General features: G+C 34.8%; 1 protein-coding gene across 1 annotated transcript; it reads left to right on the top strand.

Annotated features, from left to right (window-relative positions):
• Positions 1 to 6732: 6732 nt before the first annotated feature.
• Positions 6733 to 12594, top strand: LOC127086472 (organic cation/carnitine transporter 4). The gene is made up of 2 exons (XM_051027243.1): positions 6733 to 7216; positions 11221 to 12594. The coding sequence occupies exons 1-2, from the start codon at positions 6814 to 6816 to the stop codon at positions 12411 to 12413; spliced, it is 1596 nt and encodes a 531-aa protein (XP_050883200.1). The 5' UTR covers positions 6733 to 6813; the 3' UTR covers positions 12414 to 12594.
• The last annotated feature ends 9419 nt before the right edge of the window (positions 12595 to 22013 follow it).

The raw sequence follows: 22013 nt of genomic DNA, 5'->3' as shown, positions 1-22013 counted from the left end.
TATGCTTTCATCAGGGTCAATTCTGAGTTGAAATCTAAGCCTATGATCCTGCACACTTGAATATATGTTAGTATACCCAATTGTTATTTAAGTACTTTGTTATCATCAAAACCCAAGGGATGTGAACAATTTTGTTCTAACATATTGTTTGTACTTTCGATGACAAGTAATTTGATAAGTATATGTAAGTTAATTGCTAAAGGGTATAACATGAAGTTGGAAGAAAATATGATAAATGTGTATAATTGTGAAGGAAGGATGATCCTGAAGGCACCATTCTCAGATAACAAAACCTTCAAAGTAGAGATCTACATGGTTGATCATCAATGTCTTGCTTCAACTGTTGTTGAAGACAAGAACTAGATATTCCATCACAGGTATGGATACCTAAACTTCATAGGTCTTGGTATGTTCATGTAGAAGAATATGGTGTATGAATTACCTCAAGTGAAAGAGCCAAGTTAGGTGTGTGAGGAATGCTGGAAAGCAAAGTAGGCTAGGAAAGCATTCAAACATAACTTGTCCATGAAGTCGAGAGAAAAGGCGGAGTTTGTTCACTTTGATGCCTGTGGACCTTTTGAAGTAAGGTCGAATGGAGATAATTGTTATTTCCTAACTTTAAATAGATGAATTCACCACACACACACACACACACACACACACACCACACACACACACACATATATATATATATATTTCCTAACTTATTGAAAGGAAGAGTGGGATATTCACACAATTCAAGAAGTTTAAGTTGCATGTCGAGAAACAAAGTGGATGCAAGTTAAATAAACTGAGAACTGATGGTGGAGGTTAGTACACCTCTAGATAATTTGCAAGATTTTTCGACGAGGAAGGTATAAAGCATGAGATAATTGCACCATATACTCCTCAACACAATAATATAGCCAAGAGGAGAAATATAAGTATATTGAACATAATAGGGAGTATATTGAAAGCTAAAGAAATACCAAAGATATTTTGGGGTGACGCAACTTCGATAGCAGTATACATTCTCAACAGATGTCCAACCAAGAAGATAGTCGAGAAGATACCTTATGAGGCATGGAAAGGATTGAAGCCAAATGTTATTTATCTTAGAGCATTTGGATCAATGTGTTTAAGGCATATACCTGAGTAATTGAGGAAGAAGGTAAATGATCGAAGTCAGGAAATGGTGCTCATAGGTTATCATTCGAATGGTGTCTACAAATTATATTCCCCAAATGATAATAAGCTAGTGATCAGTATGGATATTGTGGTGGAAAAAAGCAAAGGGTGGAATTGGACTCAGGGGTCATCTCGACATGAGGAAGATACAGTCAAAACTATGTGTATATCCCACAAATTATATGGTTGGGCGAGGTATGAAATCAGAAATGTCAAGCATTCTTAAAACAATAGGAGTCCAAGTGCACACTCTGGTCCTGGCCATAAAGAAAGGTTGGGCGCATGCCATCAATACATCCCAAATTTTATCCTTAGATCGAATGGGTCCAAATAGCCGGTATGGGCTTCTTATTTCTTATTATGGTTGTTACAGGATCCAATAAGTCACTATGTTAGTTATGACATCTTACATAAATTAAGGAATAATTACGATTATTGAGAGTTTTAACGTTACAAAGGTGTTTAATGGTCATTAGACCAATTAAGCTAAAGTTATGCTATAAAAGGGAAGCAAGAACCAAAACAATAAAAAAAGGACAATGAATAATAGAAAAAAGAGAAACCCTGTGAAGAAACCTTGGACCACCAATAATATTGGCCATGAAACTTTTACCCATTACAGACACTCAAACCATACATTTATAACATTCCCTGGCTAGCATCAAGGATGTCAACCAACTTTAATGTTTTTAGAAAGAACATTTGGCGCCCCCCGTGGGGCTCCGGTAAAAATTTCTCGGGCCACACATGTTGGATAAATAAATCCAACGTCACCCTTAGGGATTCGAATGGGCTTAACATCCCAACCCATGGCGCTTAGAGGGAGCTTACAAACCTCGCTTTAGGTGCATCCCCTAAGGGCTCATAATATAAGGAAATAAAGTTGCACCCTCACTAACATCAATTGCTTTTAGCGCAGTGGTAAGCGCTTGATCCTACAAGTGGTATCAGAGCATGGTCATGGGTTCGAATCCCCCCCGGCTGACACTGGGGGGGGGGGGGGATTGTTGGATAAATAAATCCAGCGTCACCCTTAGGGATTCGAATGGGCTTAACATCCCAACCCATGGCGCTTAGAGGGAGCTTACAAACCTCACTTTAGGTGCAGCCCCTGAGGGCTCATACTATAAGGAAATAAAGTTGCACCCTCACTAACAGCAATTGCTTTTAGCGCAGTGGTAAGCGCTTGATCCTACAACACATACAAACCCTAACAAAGATATGCACACCATATATCCACATCCCTTCTCCAAGTTACTGAAACGCTTGATCCTACAACACATACAAACCCTAACAAAGATATGCACACCATATATCCACATCCCTTCTCCAAGTTACTGAAACTTCATCTAAAAGATATCATGATTCGATCATTGCTCTTCTAAAACACACATGGGCTATTATAATCCTGATGATAAGAAAATGCATTAACAAAGTTAAAGCAAAAATGCAATTAGTCAAGAAACCACTGGGGCTTTTCGACTTATATATATAGAATCTGCCGAGCTTTGCAACGACCACAGGTCGAGAACCAAGATCAATTTTCCCCGTCTCGCCATCAGTCAGAGGATTGAACAAGATGTTCATGACTAAAGCTTATTTTTACACATGGGACTTCCATGAAGGATAGCCTCGAAAAGTCAGTTATAAGAATACGATAAGAAACAACCAATACAACATAACAAGGATATAAGATTGTCATAGTATTATGGATCACAACGGGATCTCGGTACAAAACAGGAAGGGAAGACAAAAAACATACTTGAACATATTGCATAATGCATCCTAACGGATAATGAAAGCCGGTCAGTTGAAAAATATATCCTGACTAGGGTGTGTGAACCCGACTTCAATGGTGTAGGGTCGATCAAATCTTATTTAAATCAGACTACTGTAAAGGAAGCACGTAAAAGAGCCTGGATTACCATAATACTCAAAACCTACACGTGGTATTACAAATCTAAGAATAATCAGGTTCTACAACGACCATAATTAGAGATCTCACTTGTGCTATCCAACTTCTTTATGGGAAAAACCCGTTGGGTTCTGAGATGATGCTATATCCAGAAACTACCAGGAATTTCCAACCTCTTTATTAAAAACGCAGTGTTCTCTGACTTCATTAAAATTGTAAAACTTCCAAAAGTACCATTGGGGATTACCCTTCTTAGCAAGACAAAATACGCTCTGGCCCTAAAGGTAAGGTAAAAATCATTGGAAGTAAAATACCACATTGTTATAAATCCAAGGACCTCAATAAGATCCAAATATGTTACATGAGAGAGAAAGAGATAAAATCTAGAAAAAAAGATATATCCCATGTTATAAAAGATTCGTCACATACACATCATTGTGCTGGATTAGAAAGAGCATGCATGTAAGATTAGGTCGAGTTGTACCTCATCTTCAACAAAGAATAATGTTTCAGGCTTCTTTTGTCTGGACATTTCATCCTTTCAGGATTCATGACTGGGGGGCTTATGTACATCCCAAAAATTATATGGTTGGTCGAGGTATGAAATCGAAAATGTCAAGCATTCTTAAAACAATGGGAGACGAGGTGTATACTCTGGTCCTAGCCGGAAAGAAAGGTCGTGTGCATTCCATCACTACATCCCTGACTCTGTCCTTAGATCGAGTGGGGTCTAAATAGTCGGTATGAGCTTCTCATTTCTGATTATGGTTGTTACAGGATCCAATAAGTCACTTTGTCAGTTACGAAATCCTACATAAATTAAGGAATAATTACGATTATTAAGATTTTTGACGTTACAAAGGTGTTTAATGGTCATTAGACCAATTACGCTAAATTTATGCTATAAAAGGGAAGAAAGCACCAAAAAATGAAAAAAAGGACAATAAACAACAGAAAAAAGAGCAACCCTGTGAAGAAACCTTAGACCACCAACAATGGTGGTCATGAACCTTTTATCCATTACAGACACTCCAACCATACATTTATGACCTTCCATGGCCTAGCATCAGGGAGGTCAACCCGTTTTAATGTGTTTAACAAGATCAATATGCTTGAAGAACACCAATAAACCGAAGAAATAACCAATCAAAATGAAGAACCATAAAAGTAGAATGTTCGAACATCTACTAGAACAAGAACTCAGTCGAAAAGGCTAGATAGATATGAGAGATTTACAGATCAAACAATCGTTGCAGATGGTGACTTCATAGAAGAAGTCACGATGATGACTCAATCAGAACCAATTGATTTGGATCAAGACATGAATGATTCAAATTGGTTGGCAGCCATGCAAGAAGAACTCAGGGCAATCGAGAAGAACAAGACACGAGAGCTTGCAGAAAATTAAATCAAGAAGCCAATTAATGTGAAATGGGTCTACAAGTTGAAACTAAGGCCAAATGGTGAAATTTCCAAGCATAAGGGAAGATTGGTGGTGAGAGGTTTTTTTCAAAAACCTAGTATTGACTTTGACAAAGTCTATGCACCTGTTGCAAGGCTGAAAACCATCATAATGGTTGTGTCGGCCGCAACTACAAAGGATGGAATATATATCAATTAGATGTCAGGTAAGCATTTCTGAAAGGATTATTTGAAGAGGAGGTCTATGTCAGTTAACCACCAGGATTCGAAATCAAAAGGCAGGAACATAAGGTGTACAAATTGACGAAGGCTCTAGATGGTTTGAAGCAAGCCCCAAGGGTTTGAAACAAGAGAATAAATAGCTTCCTGATCAAGGAAAGTTTCACAAAATGCATCTCAGAACATGAAGTGTATGTCAATAATGCAAGCAAGCTCAGTCAAGTCATTATATGCTTGTATGTGGATGACTTGCTGATTACAGGTGCAGATGAAGTATAAACAAAAAGGGTCAAGTCGAAACTGATGCTGGAACTTGAAATGTCTGACATAGGGAATTTGTCTTATTTCGCAGGGATAGAGTTTAGAGGCACACGTGATTGAGTATTTCTGCACCAGAAGAAGTATGCCCAAGATATCTTGAAAAGGTTCAAAAAGAGTAATTGTAATGCATCTGTCATACCATTGGAGACTGGAGCGAAACTGAGAAAGGATACAAATGATGAGTTTGTAAGTGCAACATTGTACAAGAAAAAACATTGGGTCTTGAAGATATCTATGCAACACTAGGCCAAATATTTGTCAATGTGTCGGGTTATTGAGCAAATTCATGGAGAAACCACAAAAATGTCATTTCAGTGCAGTCAAGAGAGTGTTGAAATACATAAAAGGTTCAATTAATCATGGTGTGTTGATGCCAAGATAAAATATTACCAACACGGATACAAAAGTACATGGTTACACCGACTCGAACTTGAGTGAAGATCAAGATGAAAAGAAGAGTACTGCAGGCTACATATTCATGATTGGAGGTGCTCTAATCTCTTGGAGCTCAAGAAAACATAGCATTATGGATTTGTCATCTTGTGAAGCTAAGTATGTGGTTGCATCGTATGTAGCATGTCAAGCAATATCGATAGAGATGTTGCTCAAAAAGCTTAAGATCATGGAACCTAAGAAAATGAAGTTGCTTGTCGATAACAAGTCAGCTATCGACTTGACAAATCATCCTGTGTGTCACAGTCGAAGTAAGCACATAAAGATAAGATATCATTTCCTTAGAGATCACGTGAATAAAGGAAAGCTTGAACTTGAGCATTGCAAGATATAACGACAACTGGCTGACATACTCACCAAACCCTTGAAGAAAGTCAAGTTTTATGAGTTGAAAATAAACATTGGGATAAGAAGCCTCGAAACATGAATTAGGAGGCGTGTTAGAAGATATAATTCAATGTTTTAGGAAAGTTGTATTCAACATAGTTGTGTTAGTCGAATACAGCATGTATGTCGAAGTATAAGAATGTATGGACAAAATCGAATATTACTGTTTGCAGATTGTATATTTTATTGTCTATATATACATATAACGTTGTAAATAAAATAAAACAACTTCACTTTAATAAAATTTCTTTTAACACATTATAATTTCTCTCTCTTATCTCTCCTCTTCTTCATTCTTCTTGAAAACACTAACTATTTTAACATTCTTGAATAAAATCATTTTGTTTAACATATCAGATACAATATCATTACTCCCTCCGTTTCTTTTTAAGTGATTTTTTTATTTTTAATTTTGTTTCATTTTAAGTGTCATTTTCAAAGTTCAAGATAAAATCAATTATCATTTTGTCAAAATTGCCTCTAATTATTTATTAAAGAGAGAGAAAAAGTTAAATGTATAAATAAATAGATAGGGATATTATAGATAAAAAAATAATTATTACCTGAAAAATAATAAACTTGATTAGTTTTATTAGTATAAATAAAAAAAAAAGTCAAAAAAATACAATTAAAAAGAAATGGAGGGAGTACTAATGTACTTGCACCAAATATAAAAAGAAAACAATTAACTTTTTTTTTTAAAAATGAAGAGAAAAATATATTTAAAAATAGTTTAATATAAAAAGCGAATTAATGATAAGTTAAAATAAAAAACTTTCTTTGCATGAAAGGATTAATTAGAGAATATTCTTAGACTTGTGACTTAGTCCATTTTGGCCTACTAATTCTTAGACTATATATGCATTTAGATAGAACTGACACTCACTGCCTTTACCACGTTCCAAAAGCAAAGCGACAGATAATTACCTATGGCGGCCACATTCTCATCTCTCTCCGATGATCTACGCTCACCGATCTTACCACCTCCGGCGAATAACAAAACGGAAAAGATCTGCATAGACGAGATGCTTCAGAAATACTGCGGCGAGTTTGGAAACTGGCAGTTGAAACATTTCGTTCTCACTAGTCTTGCTTGGGCGCTGGAAGCTTTTCACACAATGGTTATGATTTTCGCTGATCGGGAACCTGATTGGAAGTGCGTTTCCGGTAGGGAGTGTTCGGCCGGTGGAAGTGTTTGCAGTATGTCACCGGAGTCGTGGGAGTGGATCGGCGGAAAAGCTGCTTCTACGGTGTCGGAATGGAGTTTGATTTGCGGCGATAAGTTCAAAGTTGGACTTGTTCAAGCGGTTTTCTTCGCCGGCTGTATGATCGGTTAGTTCATCTTTTTCTCTTTTTTTTTCTGCATTCTGTTTCATTATTTGTTTTCCTTTTTGAGCAAATTTCGGCATGCAACATATATTATAACAATTAGGACTTAATTTATATATTCCTTTATTAATCCAAACATAATTAGATGTGAATTGTTATTACTACTATAGGAAAAATGAATGTTTTAATCATTGAAGCAAAGAATTAAAGGGTTTTATTAACTATAAGGCTCATCTTCTTATTAACTATTTTGATATGGTTCTATGTGTAAGAAGTTGAAGTGGTCCTATATAAAAAGTTGAAGTAAGTTTGTGAAATTATTCATAGCATATTTTTGAAAAATTATAAACCTTATATTATAGACAGTTTTGCACACTCTCACATATGATTTTAACTTTAATAATAAAAATATTATTTAAATCTCTAATATACATATTTTTAAAAACTATTATCTTTTTAAAGTGTTTTAAAACACCGATTAATTTTTTTTTCAAAAATAAGAATAATAACATAATAAACATATAATAACTAGCTACGTATAATCTCAAATTTATTAGGATTAAATTATAATTAAATATTTTTATAAAATATTTATGAAATTAAATAATAATTAAATAGAAACTCTATTCGTTTATATATATATATATATATATATATATATATATATATATATATATATTATATATATATATATATATATATATATATAAAATTACGATTTATCTATTCAGACTTTTAAAAATTGGATACATATGTTTAAAAAATCTATAAATAAAAATTTGATTTAAAAAAATACTGTATAATTTCCAAAAAAATATTTGTTAATTTAATTCTTAACATATAACTTAAGGATATACGTTAGCTTTACCCTAAAAATAAATATCTATATGAGATATGTGTGACTTTGTGTAACATAAAAAAGAGACACGCGTGACTGACATATACAGATTTGCTAAACAATATTCAATCTTATCACTAACCATATTTTTAATTTTATAATTTATTCAATCTTCACATTCAATTTTGACTGACATATATTTTTTTAGAAAAACATCGTTCTTTTTTATGGTTGAAGTTGTAAGCATTTTACAGGTTCATGATGTAGATGGGTCCATTAAAATTTACTTTATTTTCTGCACCAGAAGATAAAAAGGACCACGGCATCATTCTCATTCCTTTCTATTTGTTATCTTGCTAGTTCAAATAATTTTTAATAATTAATGACTACTACTACACCAAAGCTTACCAATACTATGGGGGAGAAGTACTTGAAACACACTTAAATCTATTGGACAACAATTTTCAGACGATAATAAACATAAACCATATACTTATAAAAAAATAGTTGCGTAAACGACCCATTGTGTATTTTTATATTTATTTATCTATCCATGAAACTTGTGTGTCGATCTGTAGAAAACCAATGTTCTTCAAATATAAAATATTTAAAATTCATATAATAGAAGGGACGAAGTGTAAGATTTTATTGACAAATGTTTGCAGATGATAGGTACGGTCTACTCGAATATTTCGATCCAATTTAAAAAATATTATAAATTAAAATGAAAATTAAATTGTAATGATAAAAATTAAGTTTTGAAAATACATTTTATATTAATCAAAAATGGATTTAGTTGTAATCAATGTTGAATTATTAACATAGTATTTTTTTTATATATTGTGTTTTAATTATAATTCTTTTTTATATTTTTAATGATTTTTTTTTAATCTCCCAGCATTTAAGACCCTGTGCTCTAGAACTTTCTGCTTTTGAAGAGAGCTGGGTCTAGTTATAGATACTTTATAGTGGTGTACAACTTGAGTTTGTTGCTTTGTTGTCTCTTTTAATTAATACTCCCTTCTTTTCTAATTAATACTCCCTCCTTTTCGTTTAAAAATAAAAATAAATGTCATTGAAAACTTTTATATACAAATTTAAAATTATAATAATATTATCATAAAAAACTACTAGTATATTTTTATTAAATTAAATTTATAAATATGTTAAAAATAGTGTATAATATAATGATTAAAATATAATTAAAAAATAATAATTATTTTATTTAATTACAGTTTTATCTCCTATGCTATTTGATTTACGAAATTAATCTTTGTATTTAAATTTAAATAATATGATTTCCATTTTAACTTTAAACACTTTTGGTTCTTCTTTTTTCTATTTTTATTTAAAATTAATGATATTTTTAATTTTTAAATGACACGTTATTATAAATCATAATAAATTATTGCATATAAATATACTATTGAATTTTATAAATAATTATATAAGTTAAAAAATAAAAATTTCATCGATTTTTTTTTATAAAAAACTCGTAAGACGGAAACTAAAACTCTTTTAATTTAAAGTATAGGAGATTAATTTCGTAAATCAAATAAAATTGAGAAATTAAAACTATAATTTAATCTAATTATTTATATATTAAAATATAAGAATAAAATTCATTTTAAAATAATTTTATTTTAAACATTTTAAAATAGGAGGTAGGATACATTTATCCTAAAAAGGTTTACCAAATAAATTATATGCTAGGAACAACTAATTTGTTGTTTCTAAGTAAAAATATTAGATATGTAGGAATATTATGTCCAAAAGTGGAGGAATCTTTCTTAGTAGAATATGGAATCATGTCGATGCACGTATGCCTCACTTTATCAGTCCAATTAAGAGAAAAAAGAGGTGTCACACTATTCTAAGAGCTAAATAACGTAAGCAATGAATTGAGAGACTTGTTAAAGAAACCGTTGGATTGATCCAAAGAACAATAAGATAGATGCAGAGAGAGCTGTAGAAGATTCGCTGCTGAGGATCTGGTTCCGTGTCACACATTGAATTTATACATGACAAAAACATTTGTATTTTCCTTTTGGTTATTAATGCTAAATGCTCTTGTTCATGAATGACTCATTTATTTTTCTACCTAAAAATAGACACGTTTATTTTCCACTTTCATCAATAAAATATAAATTTAATTGATACTAGTACTATATATGTAAAAATATTTTACATAACTTATTAATGATTGACGTTTGGATGTTTTTCTTTAATAAATTGGATATCTTCTATGTAAAGGCAGACTTAGAAAGTTTAATTTATAGGACAAAATTGTATACAAATTTTCAACATTTTTTTATTAAAAATGTTACTCTTGTCAACTTAAAAAGTATTTGTCCTTTAATGATTTTTTATTATATATAATATGTATTTAAGAGTCTTATAGAAAAGCAATAAATAAGGATGAAATGAGTCAATAATATTTTTTAAACTTGTTTTTTAAATCGAGTTATCTTGCAACTATATAGAAAAAACGTGTCTTCACGTCAAGGAAAAGAATCAACAATTCAAGTTTCAATAAATAATAGTAATTAATTAATTAAAATTTCAACTAGTTTTTTTGTAGACTTTAAAAAAAACAAAAGAAAACAAAGAAAAAACTGATACTAATAATAATATTTAAGTCATAATGATTTAGAGTAAATATAATAGTGTAGATGGTTAGTTATTTAAATGATACTCATATTATAAATTTGGGAGAAAATTCCACATTGAAAATTGGTAATTAACATTACAATGGAATATAATACTACCATTTAAATTTTTAAGTGGGGGCATAGGCCCCCTTACTCTTGATGTAGCTCAGTCTTTGTCTTTATGTGCAATTATAATAACCCTTAGGTGCTATAATAAGCAATAAAACTCTCTCTCAAAAGATCTAACTATGCTACGTATTTATAATTGACTTCGAATTTAGTATCTTTTAACATTTTGTCAAATAACATAAATGAAAAATCGATATTGTAAATTTTTTTATTCAAAATATAATTTTTTATATAAGACTTAAAAGTAAGATTTTTTATTTTAAAATTTTAGTTTAATGATAAGATGTAAAAAATAAGATAGTAAAAGTGTGTTGAGAAATATAGTGTGTAAAATATCTTGTGTTCCATTTGCTGAATAAACATGATTTGAATTGATGTTGTAATTTCAGGAGCAGGAGTATTTGGCCACCTTTCAGACTCATCTCTAGGAAGAAAAGGTTCTCTCACTGTGGTTTGTGCCCTAAATGCCATATTTGGCTGCTTAACTGCATTCTCCCCTAACTATTGGACCTATGTCCTCCTCCGTCTTCTCACCGGTTTCAGCAGCGGCGGCGTTGGTCTATGTGCCTTCGTCCTCGCCACCGAACCCATCGGCCCATCAAAACGCGGCACAGCCGGAATGTCCACCTTCTATTTCTTCTCCGGAGGCATTGCAATTCTCTCCGGAGTCGCCTACACCTTCCAAACATGGCGCACACTCTATATCGTCGCTTCCATCCCTTCCCTCCTCTACATTATCCTCGTCCTTCCCTTCATCACAGAGTCACCGAGATGGTACCTTGTTCGAGGAAGAATAAACGAAGCCACTAATCTCATGTCCGCCATTGCTTCTTTCAACGGGAAACACCTTCCGGATGGAGTTGTCCTCGCACTTGACGAAGAAGTATCAGAATCAAAACAAGCATCAAATGATCTTGAATACTCTTCGGATTACAATCTCATTAGTTACAAAGAAATGAAAAACAAGGATGCACAAGTTGGATCCATAGTGGATGTGATGCTTAATCCAATTACACGTATTAGGTTAATTGTAGCAATAGCTCTTAACTTCTTAGGATCAGTGGTGTACTATGGTCTTAGCTTAAACGTTGCAAACCTTGAAACAAACCTCTACATGAACGTGCTTCTGAATTCGGTCGCAGAAATGCCAGCATTCACAATAACAGCAGTGTTGTTGGATCGATTTGGGAGAAAGCCATTAACAATAGGGACAATGTGGTTCAGTGGATTCTTTTGTTTGTTGGGGAGTTTGATGAGTAGTATTGGGGTGTGGAAAGTAATTAAGATGGTGTGTGGTGTTTTGGGAATATTCGGAATGGCGGGGACTTATAACTTGTTGTTTATTTACACGACGGAGTTGTTTCCTACGGTGGTGAGAAACGCGGCACTAGGAACTGCGACACAGGCGGCGCAAATGGGGGCAATATTGGCGCCGTTAGTGGTGGTTTTGGGTAGTTGGTTGCCGTTTGGAGTATTTGCAGCATGTGGGATTTTAGGTGGGATGTTTGCATTTTATCTGCCGGAGACACTAAATATGCCTCTTTATGATACATTCAATGGATTGGAGGCAGGACTTACATGATGCTATTGTTAGCTAGCTGTTTGTTGTTAAAGTTCTTTAATGATTGAAATGTTTGAATGAATTAAAGTAGAATGGTGCAACTGCAGTGAGCTAGACATTAAATTGCACATTCTCCATCTCTGAATATAAAGACTATGTATATTTCAATCTTATTAAAGGAAAAGAGAGTATACTTAATATATTTAATATATTTATTTTTGTAGAAGTATTGATTAAAGTGCACTTTAGATATAATTGTATTACTAAGAAAATCTCAAGTTTTATGTTGATTAGAAATTGAGTTTGAATTTTTTTAATAAAGTGTCACCTCTCCAAGTCAGTCTTGTGGAGATAGAGTTTCGTAATAGAATTATAGTTGATCGGAAAGTGAGGATGTATACCTTATTGTTGTGTGTTGGTGTAAGTCCTAGAGACCAATACTTTTGGTACTTGTATCAAATTATTTATTAATAATAAAAGACTTTTTTTTTATTACGTTTGTTTAATAAAGTCCCTAGGATAGCTAGTCCGTTTAATGTATCAAGTGTGACTTGATCATGAGATCACATTAAACATAAGAACACTATTCTTAAAGTACCCGTAGTTGAGCTTTATTGTGAAGTGGGATAAAATTAAAGCATTAAGACTATTATGTATATAGACTGATGATCACATCTCATGGATCACGGATAAGGAGTTATCAAGTCTTAAACATAGGTATGAATATTAAGAGTAATATTTATACCGGATTGACCTGCTATGAGAATACTATATAGAATGTTATGCAAAGTGTCATAAGTTATTCTCATGGTGATAATGGTGTATACCACCCTTCGACCTGAAACCACTATGGACCCTAGATGTAGAGTCGAGTGTTTTATTGCTGATCAAACGTTGTCCGTAACTGGATAACCATAAAGACAGTTGATGGGTACTCCACGAAGCATGCTGAGGGACATGAGTGACCTAGATGGAATTTGCCCATCCTGCATAACAGGATAAATGTCTATGGGCCCAATATTGAACTGGACAAGGATGACACGGTCTATGCCTTGTGTTCAATATAGACATAAGGGCAAAAGGGTAATTATACACATAAGTATTATCACAGAAGGATTTATCAGATCACATGACATTTTCGTGTCTTGGGTAGCAGTGGTGTGTTGCTAGATACCGCTCACTGTTGATTATGTTAAATACGTGATTTAATATAATTGTCAATGCCGCAAAAACCTACAGGGTCACACACAAAGGACAGATTGATGAGAGATAGAGTAACTAAGGAACACCGTAAGGTACGGTGCACTTAAGTGAATTGTAGAACATCGTAAGGTACGATGTACTTAAGTAGAATACGAAATATGGTAAGGTACCACGCACTTAAGTGATTTTGGGCATATTATAAGATATGAGCCACATACACTTAAGTGAGCTTTTTAGCTTGAAGCCCATACAAGTGGTTCTATAAATAGAACCCTTGTGCAGAAGCATTCATTGCGGTTGCATTATTTTCGTTCTCTCTCTCTCTCTCTCTAAGCCTTCATTCATAGCAGCTAGCACTGAGATTGAAGGAATCCGTTCATGTGGACTGAGTAGAGGCATTGTCGTCGTTCAGCGTTCGTGATCGGTCCGTAGATCTGCATCAAAGGTTTCAATCGTCACAAGAGGTAACCTTTCTATCACTGATCATGCCCATTCGTAAGGATCACTAAAGGAGAAAATTTTAATTTCCGCTGCGTTTTGGATCGCACTTCTCCTTCATTGTGATAATGAGCTTCTAATGCGGTGGAGAGAAAGACTGATCAGTAAAGTTAGTACTCCAACACTCAAGTCAGTATGAGAGTGAAAAATGATGTTTGAATGCAAGAGTATTGGATACTTGGAAAATGGTGTTTGAATGCAAGAGTATTGAATACAAAATGCGTGAAGTTAGGCATGGGTTGCGGTAAACTGTCAGATGATTTGTATGGTTGGCAGGGTATTCGTGCGAGAGATTTCACACCCAGTGGGAAAAGAAATTCTATTTGCTCTACACTTAGTGTTTTGTTGCTTCATTACTAGGCCTTTGCTTTTCGGGCCTTGTGAACGTCCTGAAACTGATGTTCCCAAGCCCTTGTTTCTGTTTTGCAGGACAGGGGTTTGTGACACGTATTCTTACTGGGCCATGGAATCCGTGGACATGGACGCCTTTGATGGGATGTTGTCGTTCTTGTGAACAAGTGCATTGCCTTTCTTGTAAGAGGTAACATTTCACCGGGGAGCAACTGACATGTTTTCTTACGCTAGTTAGTCATGATGTTTCATCTTCCTTAGAGTACTAAATTGTTTTTGAACCGTTTTCGAGAAGATCTCAGTCGTTGGTGGTGCGTGGTAATCGTATGATCCCCGAGGGATGAATATGATATAAAAGGCTTCTGAAGCGTTATTTTGGTGTTTTTATTCCATTAGTGATCTGCAACAGAGCCTTTTCTTCATCCTTCAATCATTTTCTTCGCGAGCTTCCTTGCTTCAGTATTTGATCAAGTTTATACAATCTTGTTCGTTGGTACAGGCCGTGCATGTTTGATCGCTTCATATTCTTTTAAGATAAAGCCCATTGATCCGCTTGCTTTTTTTTCTTCATATTTTTCTAGGGTTTCCCAAAATAGTTATGTTTGGTCTCTTATCTTCTTCCCTGAGGGATTTCTTCTTTTGTTGGTGTTTTCTTCCAAGGGCGATGAAGTTTGAGCTTATTTGCTTGTCATATTTTATATGCATTCTTTTTCTTTCATAACATTTCTAGTCATGGAGATTGTATCAACATCGACCAGAAAGGCCGATAGGGACATCTCAAGTGATTAGGTGGACCTAGACATCCTTGAAATTGTATCGTCTAATATGGCGTCAAGAAAACAGATGAAAAGGTTCACTCAGAGCCGCTACTTGGTGGATTTCAAATTAGAGAAGGAAGGAAAGATAATCTTTGGTGATTGACATAAGAGTCTTATTTTCCTTTATTTTCTTTCTTGAATCACCCCTCATTTGATGTCTTCTTTGTTGATTGTGCATATGCGATGAAGAGTGAAGAGACAATGCGGCGGTTAAGGCAGGAGATTCAATATGCTTCTTTTTTTACTAGCATTCTGAGTACCCCATCCACCAGGGAAGCTTCTACCTCGAGTACACCCACTGGTACACCTTATGGTCTGGTGTATGGTCCAACTACTCAAGACACACCTCTATTTACTTGAATGGAAATATGGGTCTCTCTTAGTTAGACAGAGGCAGACATAGATTTCCTACCTCCACGGAAGGAGGTTGGGGAAGGATAGGTTCCTATACCTGAACATGAAGAGCTTTAGGTTGAGATTCTTCCTAGAAAACTTCCCCAACTCTAGTCCGTAGGAGGGCATACTTGCGTTTGAGTGGAGTAAAAAGAGGTTTTGGTCTTAAGTTTTTGGATGAAGATTACAATTATTTCCCGAGTCCCTATAAAGAAGCTCGATAAAGGGAATTTAAAGAGGTTTCTTACCATATCCGTTAGGCGTCGAACATTTTGGAGTTCGGGGCTGTTGGATGGGGATATACTTTCTTACTCAACTGTATTTGATGAGAGAGAGAGAGAGAGAGAAAAGCTCAAAGAACAGGTTAATGTTCTTAATGTTGAGTAGAAACAATACTTGTAGGAAATTTTAGGTGCTTCTTGTAATATCCCATGTTCCCTTAAATGCTCAATTAGTTGTCAGTTGAGACCAACTAAGTTCCTATGTGTTGGTGTAAGCCCTAGAGGCCAATACTTTTGTTACTTGTATCGAATTATTTATTAATAATAAAAGGCTTTTTTCTTTATTATGTTTGTTTAATAAAGTCCCTAAATAGCTAGTCCGTTTAATGTATCAAGTGTGACTTAATCATGAGATCCCATTAAACATAAGGACATTATTCTTAAAGTATCCGTAGTCGAACTTTGTTGTGAAGTGGGATTACATCAAAGCATTAAGACTATTATGTATATAGACTGATGATCACACCTCATGGATCATGGATAAGGAGTTATCAAGTCTTAAACACAGGTATGAATATTAGGAGTAATATTTATACTAGACTGACCCGCTATGAGAATACTATATAGAATGTTATGCAAAGTGTCATAAGTTATTCTCATGGTGATAGTGGTGTATACCACTCTTCGACCTAAAACCACTATGGACCCTAGATGTAGAATTGAGTGCCTTATTGCTGATCAAACATTGTCCGTAACTGGATGGCCATAAAGACAGTTGATGGGTACTCCACAAAGCATACGGAGGGACATGAGTGACCTAGATGAAATTTGCCCATCCTGCGTAACAGGCTAAATGTCTAAGGGCCCAATATTGAACTGGACAAGGATGACACGGTCTATGCCTTGTGTTCAATATAGACATAAGGGCAAAAAGGTAATTATACACATAAGTATTATCACAAAAGAATTTGTCAGATCACATGACATTTTCGTGTCTTGGGTAGTAGTGATGTGTTGCTAGATACTGCTCATTGTTTATTATGTTAAATACGTGATTTAATATAATTGTCAACGTCGCGAAAACCTACAGGGTCACACACAAAAGGACAGATTGATGAGAGATAGAGTAAATAAGGAACACCGTAAGGTACAATGCTCTTAAGTGAATTGTAGAACATCGTAAGGTACGGTGCACTTAAGTAGAATACGAAATATGGTAAGGTACCACACACTTAAGTGATTTTGGTATATCATAAGATATGGGCCACATACACTTAAGTGGGATTTTTAGATTGCATCCCACACAAGTGGTTCTATAAATAGAACCCTTGTGTAGAAGCATTTGTTCAAATGAAATTTTGTTTCTCTCTCTCTCTCTCTCTCTCTCTCTCTCTCTCTCTCTCACTCAAAGCCTTCATTCGTAGCAACTAGCACTGAGACTGAAAGAATCCGTTCGTGTGGACTGAGTAGAGGCATTGTCACCATTCAACATTCGTGATCTCTCCTTAGATCTACATCAAAGGTTTCAATCGCCACAAGAGGTAATGATTCTATCACTGATCATGCCCATTCGTAAGGATCACTAAAGGAGACATTTTTACTTTTCGTTTTGGACCGCTATTCTCCTTCAGTTATATTAGAGCCACTTACGGAACCATGCATCTGATAGCTGTTTATTTTCTGTATTTTCTGTATTAATACGATTAAAAGACATGATAAATTCAATAATAAATGAGTAATTAAATTTGGCATCATGTGTGTACGATTTGGATGATTGATGTTGACTATTCTTCGGAATCCGACGTTAGTATGGTAAAGTAGCGATACATCGATCGTCCATAGGTTACACAATTGAGATCAATCAAGTTATATATATGATATAAGTAATTCTGATGCAAAATACGGTATATATGATATAATGTTTCTCTTTCGTTCATTCAAACACTTAATGGTTGTTTTCCTTTGAGCGATCAATGGTCATTTGCTTCGGAATCCGACGAAAGTATGGTGTAGCAATGGCATGTTGATAAATTATACTGAATTAACAATCGAGGTGTGTTTGACGGTATGAAATTGGTGCATTAGGGTTCATGACGGTACAAGGGTTGTGCTGTCAGAGAGTTATGCGATTAGGGTTGTGACTACGCAAGAGTTGTGCTTTAAAGTATCAAGTGTTTATGCGAAAATCGACGTCGATTTCAAATGAACTGTTCATTAAAATTTTGCATCAGGGCGCTGCCCCTGCAACCCCGCAGGAGGCACTACCCCTTGACCCCCGTCCGCTGAACGGTCAGCGGACCCCCCGGCTAACTTTGCGTAGTGTGATCAGTCGTCGAAATTTAATTTGGTTTATTTAATTAACAGAATTTAAATTAATAATAATAATAACGTGTTTATTATTATTGTCTTGTGGTGATCGGTTATGGCTTTAGTTTTCCTTTATTTTGTTTTTGGGATTTTAAAATACGACCTGTGTGTCGTGCCTCTCTTTTAATCTCTTAATGTAACTTATTTTGTCCCTCATTCCCTCGTATGTAAAACAAGTTTCTTTTATGTAATGTAATATTATGAAGAAAGAGAAGAATACAATATCAAAGGAGGACAACCTTGAAGATCTTGCTTGGAGAAGCTTAGATCGTTATTAGGTTAACTTAGGTTCTCTCATTGGCTTGGGAGAACAATTGCGCTAGGGGCCATAACTGTTTCATTTTGTATGTATGTTAATGCATGTGAATGTATGTTGATGCATGTGAGAGACGATTTATATGATAAATAAGCCGGTGAGATTAGAATAATTGCAAATTCCCTAAAATTAAATATTAAGTTTATGCTTTCCAAGTTTTAGCACTCATCAAGACTAATATCGAATAATGTAGGTTTCGCCTACGCGAGGTGCATGTTCTATATTAGTAAGGTGCAGTGGGATAATTGTAATATCCAATTGCTAAAACAATGGGTCAAACTTAACTAAACAAATTATAATAAGATTATATACCTTTAGAAGCAAGAGTTGGAAATGATCCATGTGATGGATTGGAATAAGGAGTTATTCACCCAACTAAAATATTCGAGAGTTGTATTAGATATAATTGAAATGAGTTCCTACCTAAATAATATAGTTTTGTGTAATCCGCCTACGCGGACTTAAAACAAAGTGAAATGTGGATCTCGTCCCACTAGAAAATCTTCCAACGGGATTTTCCGAATCAAATGGTGAGGGTCATTTGTTTTGAGTAAAATAGTGGGAGCATATTTAATTAAAGACCTAATTAAATATGTTATTTTAGTGATACTTATACTTTTTTTATTATTTTTCATGTATATTACCATGACAACAAACACCTCTAATAACATTTTACGATCAATCCTTGATAAGGAAAAATTGTCTGGGATAAATTTTCTGGATTGACACCGAAATCTGAGGATTGTCCTCAAACATGATAGAAAATTGTATGTCTTGGAGAAACATGTTACTGAAGTGGAACCTTCTAGTTCTGCCCCTAAGGCAGAAAAAGATGCTTATAAGAAACATGCCAATGATGCCAATGAAACTGCTTACCTCATGCTAGCTACCATGAACTCAGAGTTGCAAAAGCAACATGAGAACATGGCAGCGTTCGATATGATCGAACATCTGAAGATGCTCTATCAAGAGCATGAAAGGCATGAAAGGTTTGAAGTTTCAAAAGCCCATTTTCAAGGCAAGTTAGCTGAGGGAGCCCATGTAGATCCCCATGTGCTCAAGATGATTGGGTATGTGGAGAACATTGAGAGGTTGGGTTTTCCCCTTGGAGAGGAATTTGCGACTGATTTGATCTTGCAATCGTTGCCAGATAGCTTCAGTCAAATTGTCCTTAATTTCAATATGAATGATATGGACAAATCTCTTCCTGAACTGCTAGCCATGTTAAGAACTGCTGAGCAGAATCTAAAGTCAAAAGGGAAGTCCATTCTGATGATCAGAAATGGAAAGAGACAGAACAAAAGACCTACCAAGCAGGGTGGTAAAGGGAAATGCAAGGAAGTTACCAAACCCAAACCCATAGCTCCTGCTTTGAAGCCTAGTGGAGGAATAGCAAAGGAAGGCAGCTGCTTCCATTGCGGTAAGACCAGACACTAGAAGAGAAACTGCCTAAAGTACTTGAAAGATAAGAAGAATGGAGCAAAGGTTGCTGCTTTAGCCGTAGGAACTTATGTATTAACTTTACATAATGGTTTAATAATCCAGTTAGAGAACTGGTAATATATACCGGCAATTAGCAGGAGTATTATTTCCGTTTCTTGTTTAGACAAGTTTGGTTTCTCATTTATAATAAAGAACAATTGTTGCTCCATTTATTTGAATGATATATTCTATGCTACTGCACAAATGAACAAGTGACTATATGTCCTTGATCTTGAAATGCCTATTTATAACGTTAATACAAAAAGGATGAAACCTAAAGAGTTAAATCCAACTTACCTTTGGCATTGTTGATTAGGCCATATAAATGAGAAACACATTTCCAAACTCCATAAAGATGGACTCTTGGACTCTTTTGATTATGAATCATATGAGACATGCATATCTTGTTTAATTGGAAAGATGACAAAGTCTCCATTCACAGGAAAATGTGAAAGAGCTAATGATATTTTGGCCCTCATACATACTGATGTATATGGACCATTGAACATAGCAACCAGAGGAGCTTTTCAGTACTTCATCACGTTTACTGATGATTTCAGTAGATATGATTATGTGTATTTAATGAAACATAAATCAGAGTCCTTTAAAAAGTTCAAGGAATTCAAGAATGAAGTACAAAACCAAATAGGTAAGAATAATCAAACTCTTCGATCAGATCGAGGTGGTGAATATTTAAGCCTAGAGTTTGATGACCATCTGAAAGAGTGTGGGATTCTATCCCAACTTACTCCTCCTAGAACAACCCAATGGAACGGTGTATCTCAGAGAAGAAATCGAACTTTGTTAGACATGGTCCGATCCATGATGAGTCACGCCGATCTTCCAAACTCCTTTTGGGGACATGCACTATTGACAACAGCTTACACACTTAACCATGTTCCATCCAAAAAGGTTGAGAAGATACCATATGAGATATGGAGTGGTAAGAAACCATATATGTCTTACATGAAGATTTGGGGTTGCGAAGTTTATGTGAAACGACAAATTTCAACTAAGCTTGAGCCCAAATCTGACAAATGCTTATTTGTGGGGTATCCTAAAGAAACAAGAGGGTATTACTTTTACAATCCTTCTGAGGGCAAAGTGTTTTTCACTCGAACTAGAGTTTTCCTAGAAAAGGATTTTATTTCCAAAGGAATCAGTGGGAGGAACGTAGAGCTTGAAGAAATTCAAGAATCACAAAGCATTGATACATCTATGGAGGAATTAGAGCAGGAAACACAAGTAGTTATGGAAGAGCAACATGCTTAAGTAGAACAAGACCCACGTAGGTCAAGCAGGATACGTCACCTACCTGAGAGATATGGATATCTCATAACTGATCAAGGTGATGTGTTACTCATGGATCAAGATGAGCATGTGACCTACCAAGAGGCCATAACTGGTCTCGAGTCTGAGAAGTGGCTAGAAGCCATGAAATCTGAAATGGATTCCATGTACATAAACCAAGTTTGGACCTTGGTAGAGCCTCCTGTAGTAGTTAACCCGATAGGATGCAAGTGGGTCTTCAAAAAGAAGACTGGCATAGAGGGTAAGGTACATACCTATTAGGCAAGACTAGTTGTAAAATGATCTAAACAAATTCATGGGGTTGACTATGATGAAACCTTTTCACCAGTTGCAATGCTTAAATCTGTTCAGATTTTACTTGTTATCGCTGCATATCATGATTATGAAATATGGAAGATGGATGTCAAAACTGTTTTTCTTAATGGGAATCTTCTTAAGGATGTGTACATGACACAACCTGAAGGATTTGACATACCAGAAGAAGCCCAAAAGATATATAAGTTACAAAGATTAATTTATGGATTGAAGTAAGCTTCCAGAAGCTGGAATCTTCATTTTGATGAAAAAGTAAAACAATATGGATTCATCAAGAATGAAGATGAGCCTTGTGTCTACAAGAAGGTTAGTGGGAGCATGATCGTCTTCTTAGTATTATATGTAG

Source organism: Lathyrus oleraceus, chromosome 5, assembly GCF_024323335.1.
Source record: "Lathyrus oleraceus cultivar Zhongwan6 chromosome 5, CAAS_Psat_ZW6_1.0, whole genome shotgun sequence".
Classification (NCBI taxonomy): Eukaryota; Viridiplantae; Streptophyta; class Magnoliopsida; order Fabales; family Fabaceae; genus Lathyrus; species Lathyrus oleraceus.
The sequence above is the reverse complement of the archived record's forward strand: the minus strand, read 5'-3'. Positions and strand labels throughout refer to the sequence as shown.

What these genes read in the sequence shown, in the direction of transcription:
- LOC127086472 (XM_051027243.1), top strand. Translation starts at nt 6,814, where the DNA reads ATGGCGGCCACATTCTCATCTCTCTCCGATGATCTACGCTCACCGATC. An exon ending in CTTCGCCGGCTGTATGATCG is followed by an intron (nt 7,217 to 11,220) that starts GTTAGTTCATCT and finishes TTGTAATTTCAG; the next exon opens with GAGCAGGAGTATTTGGCCAC.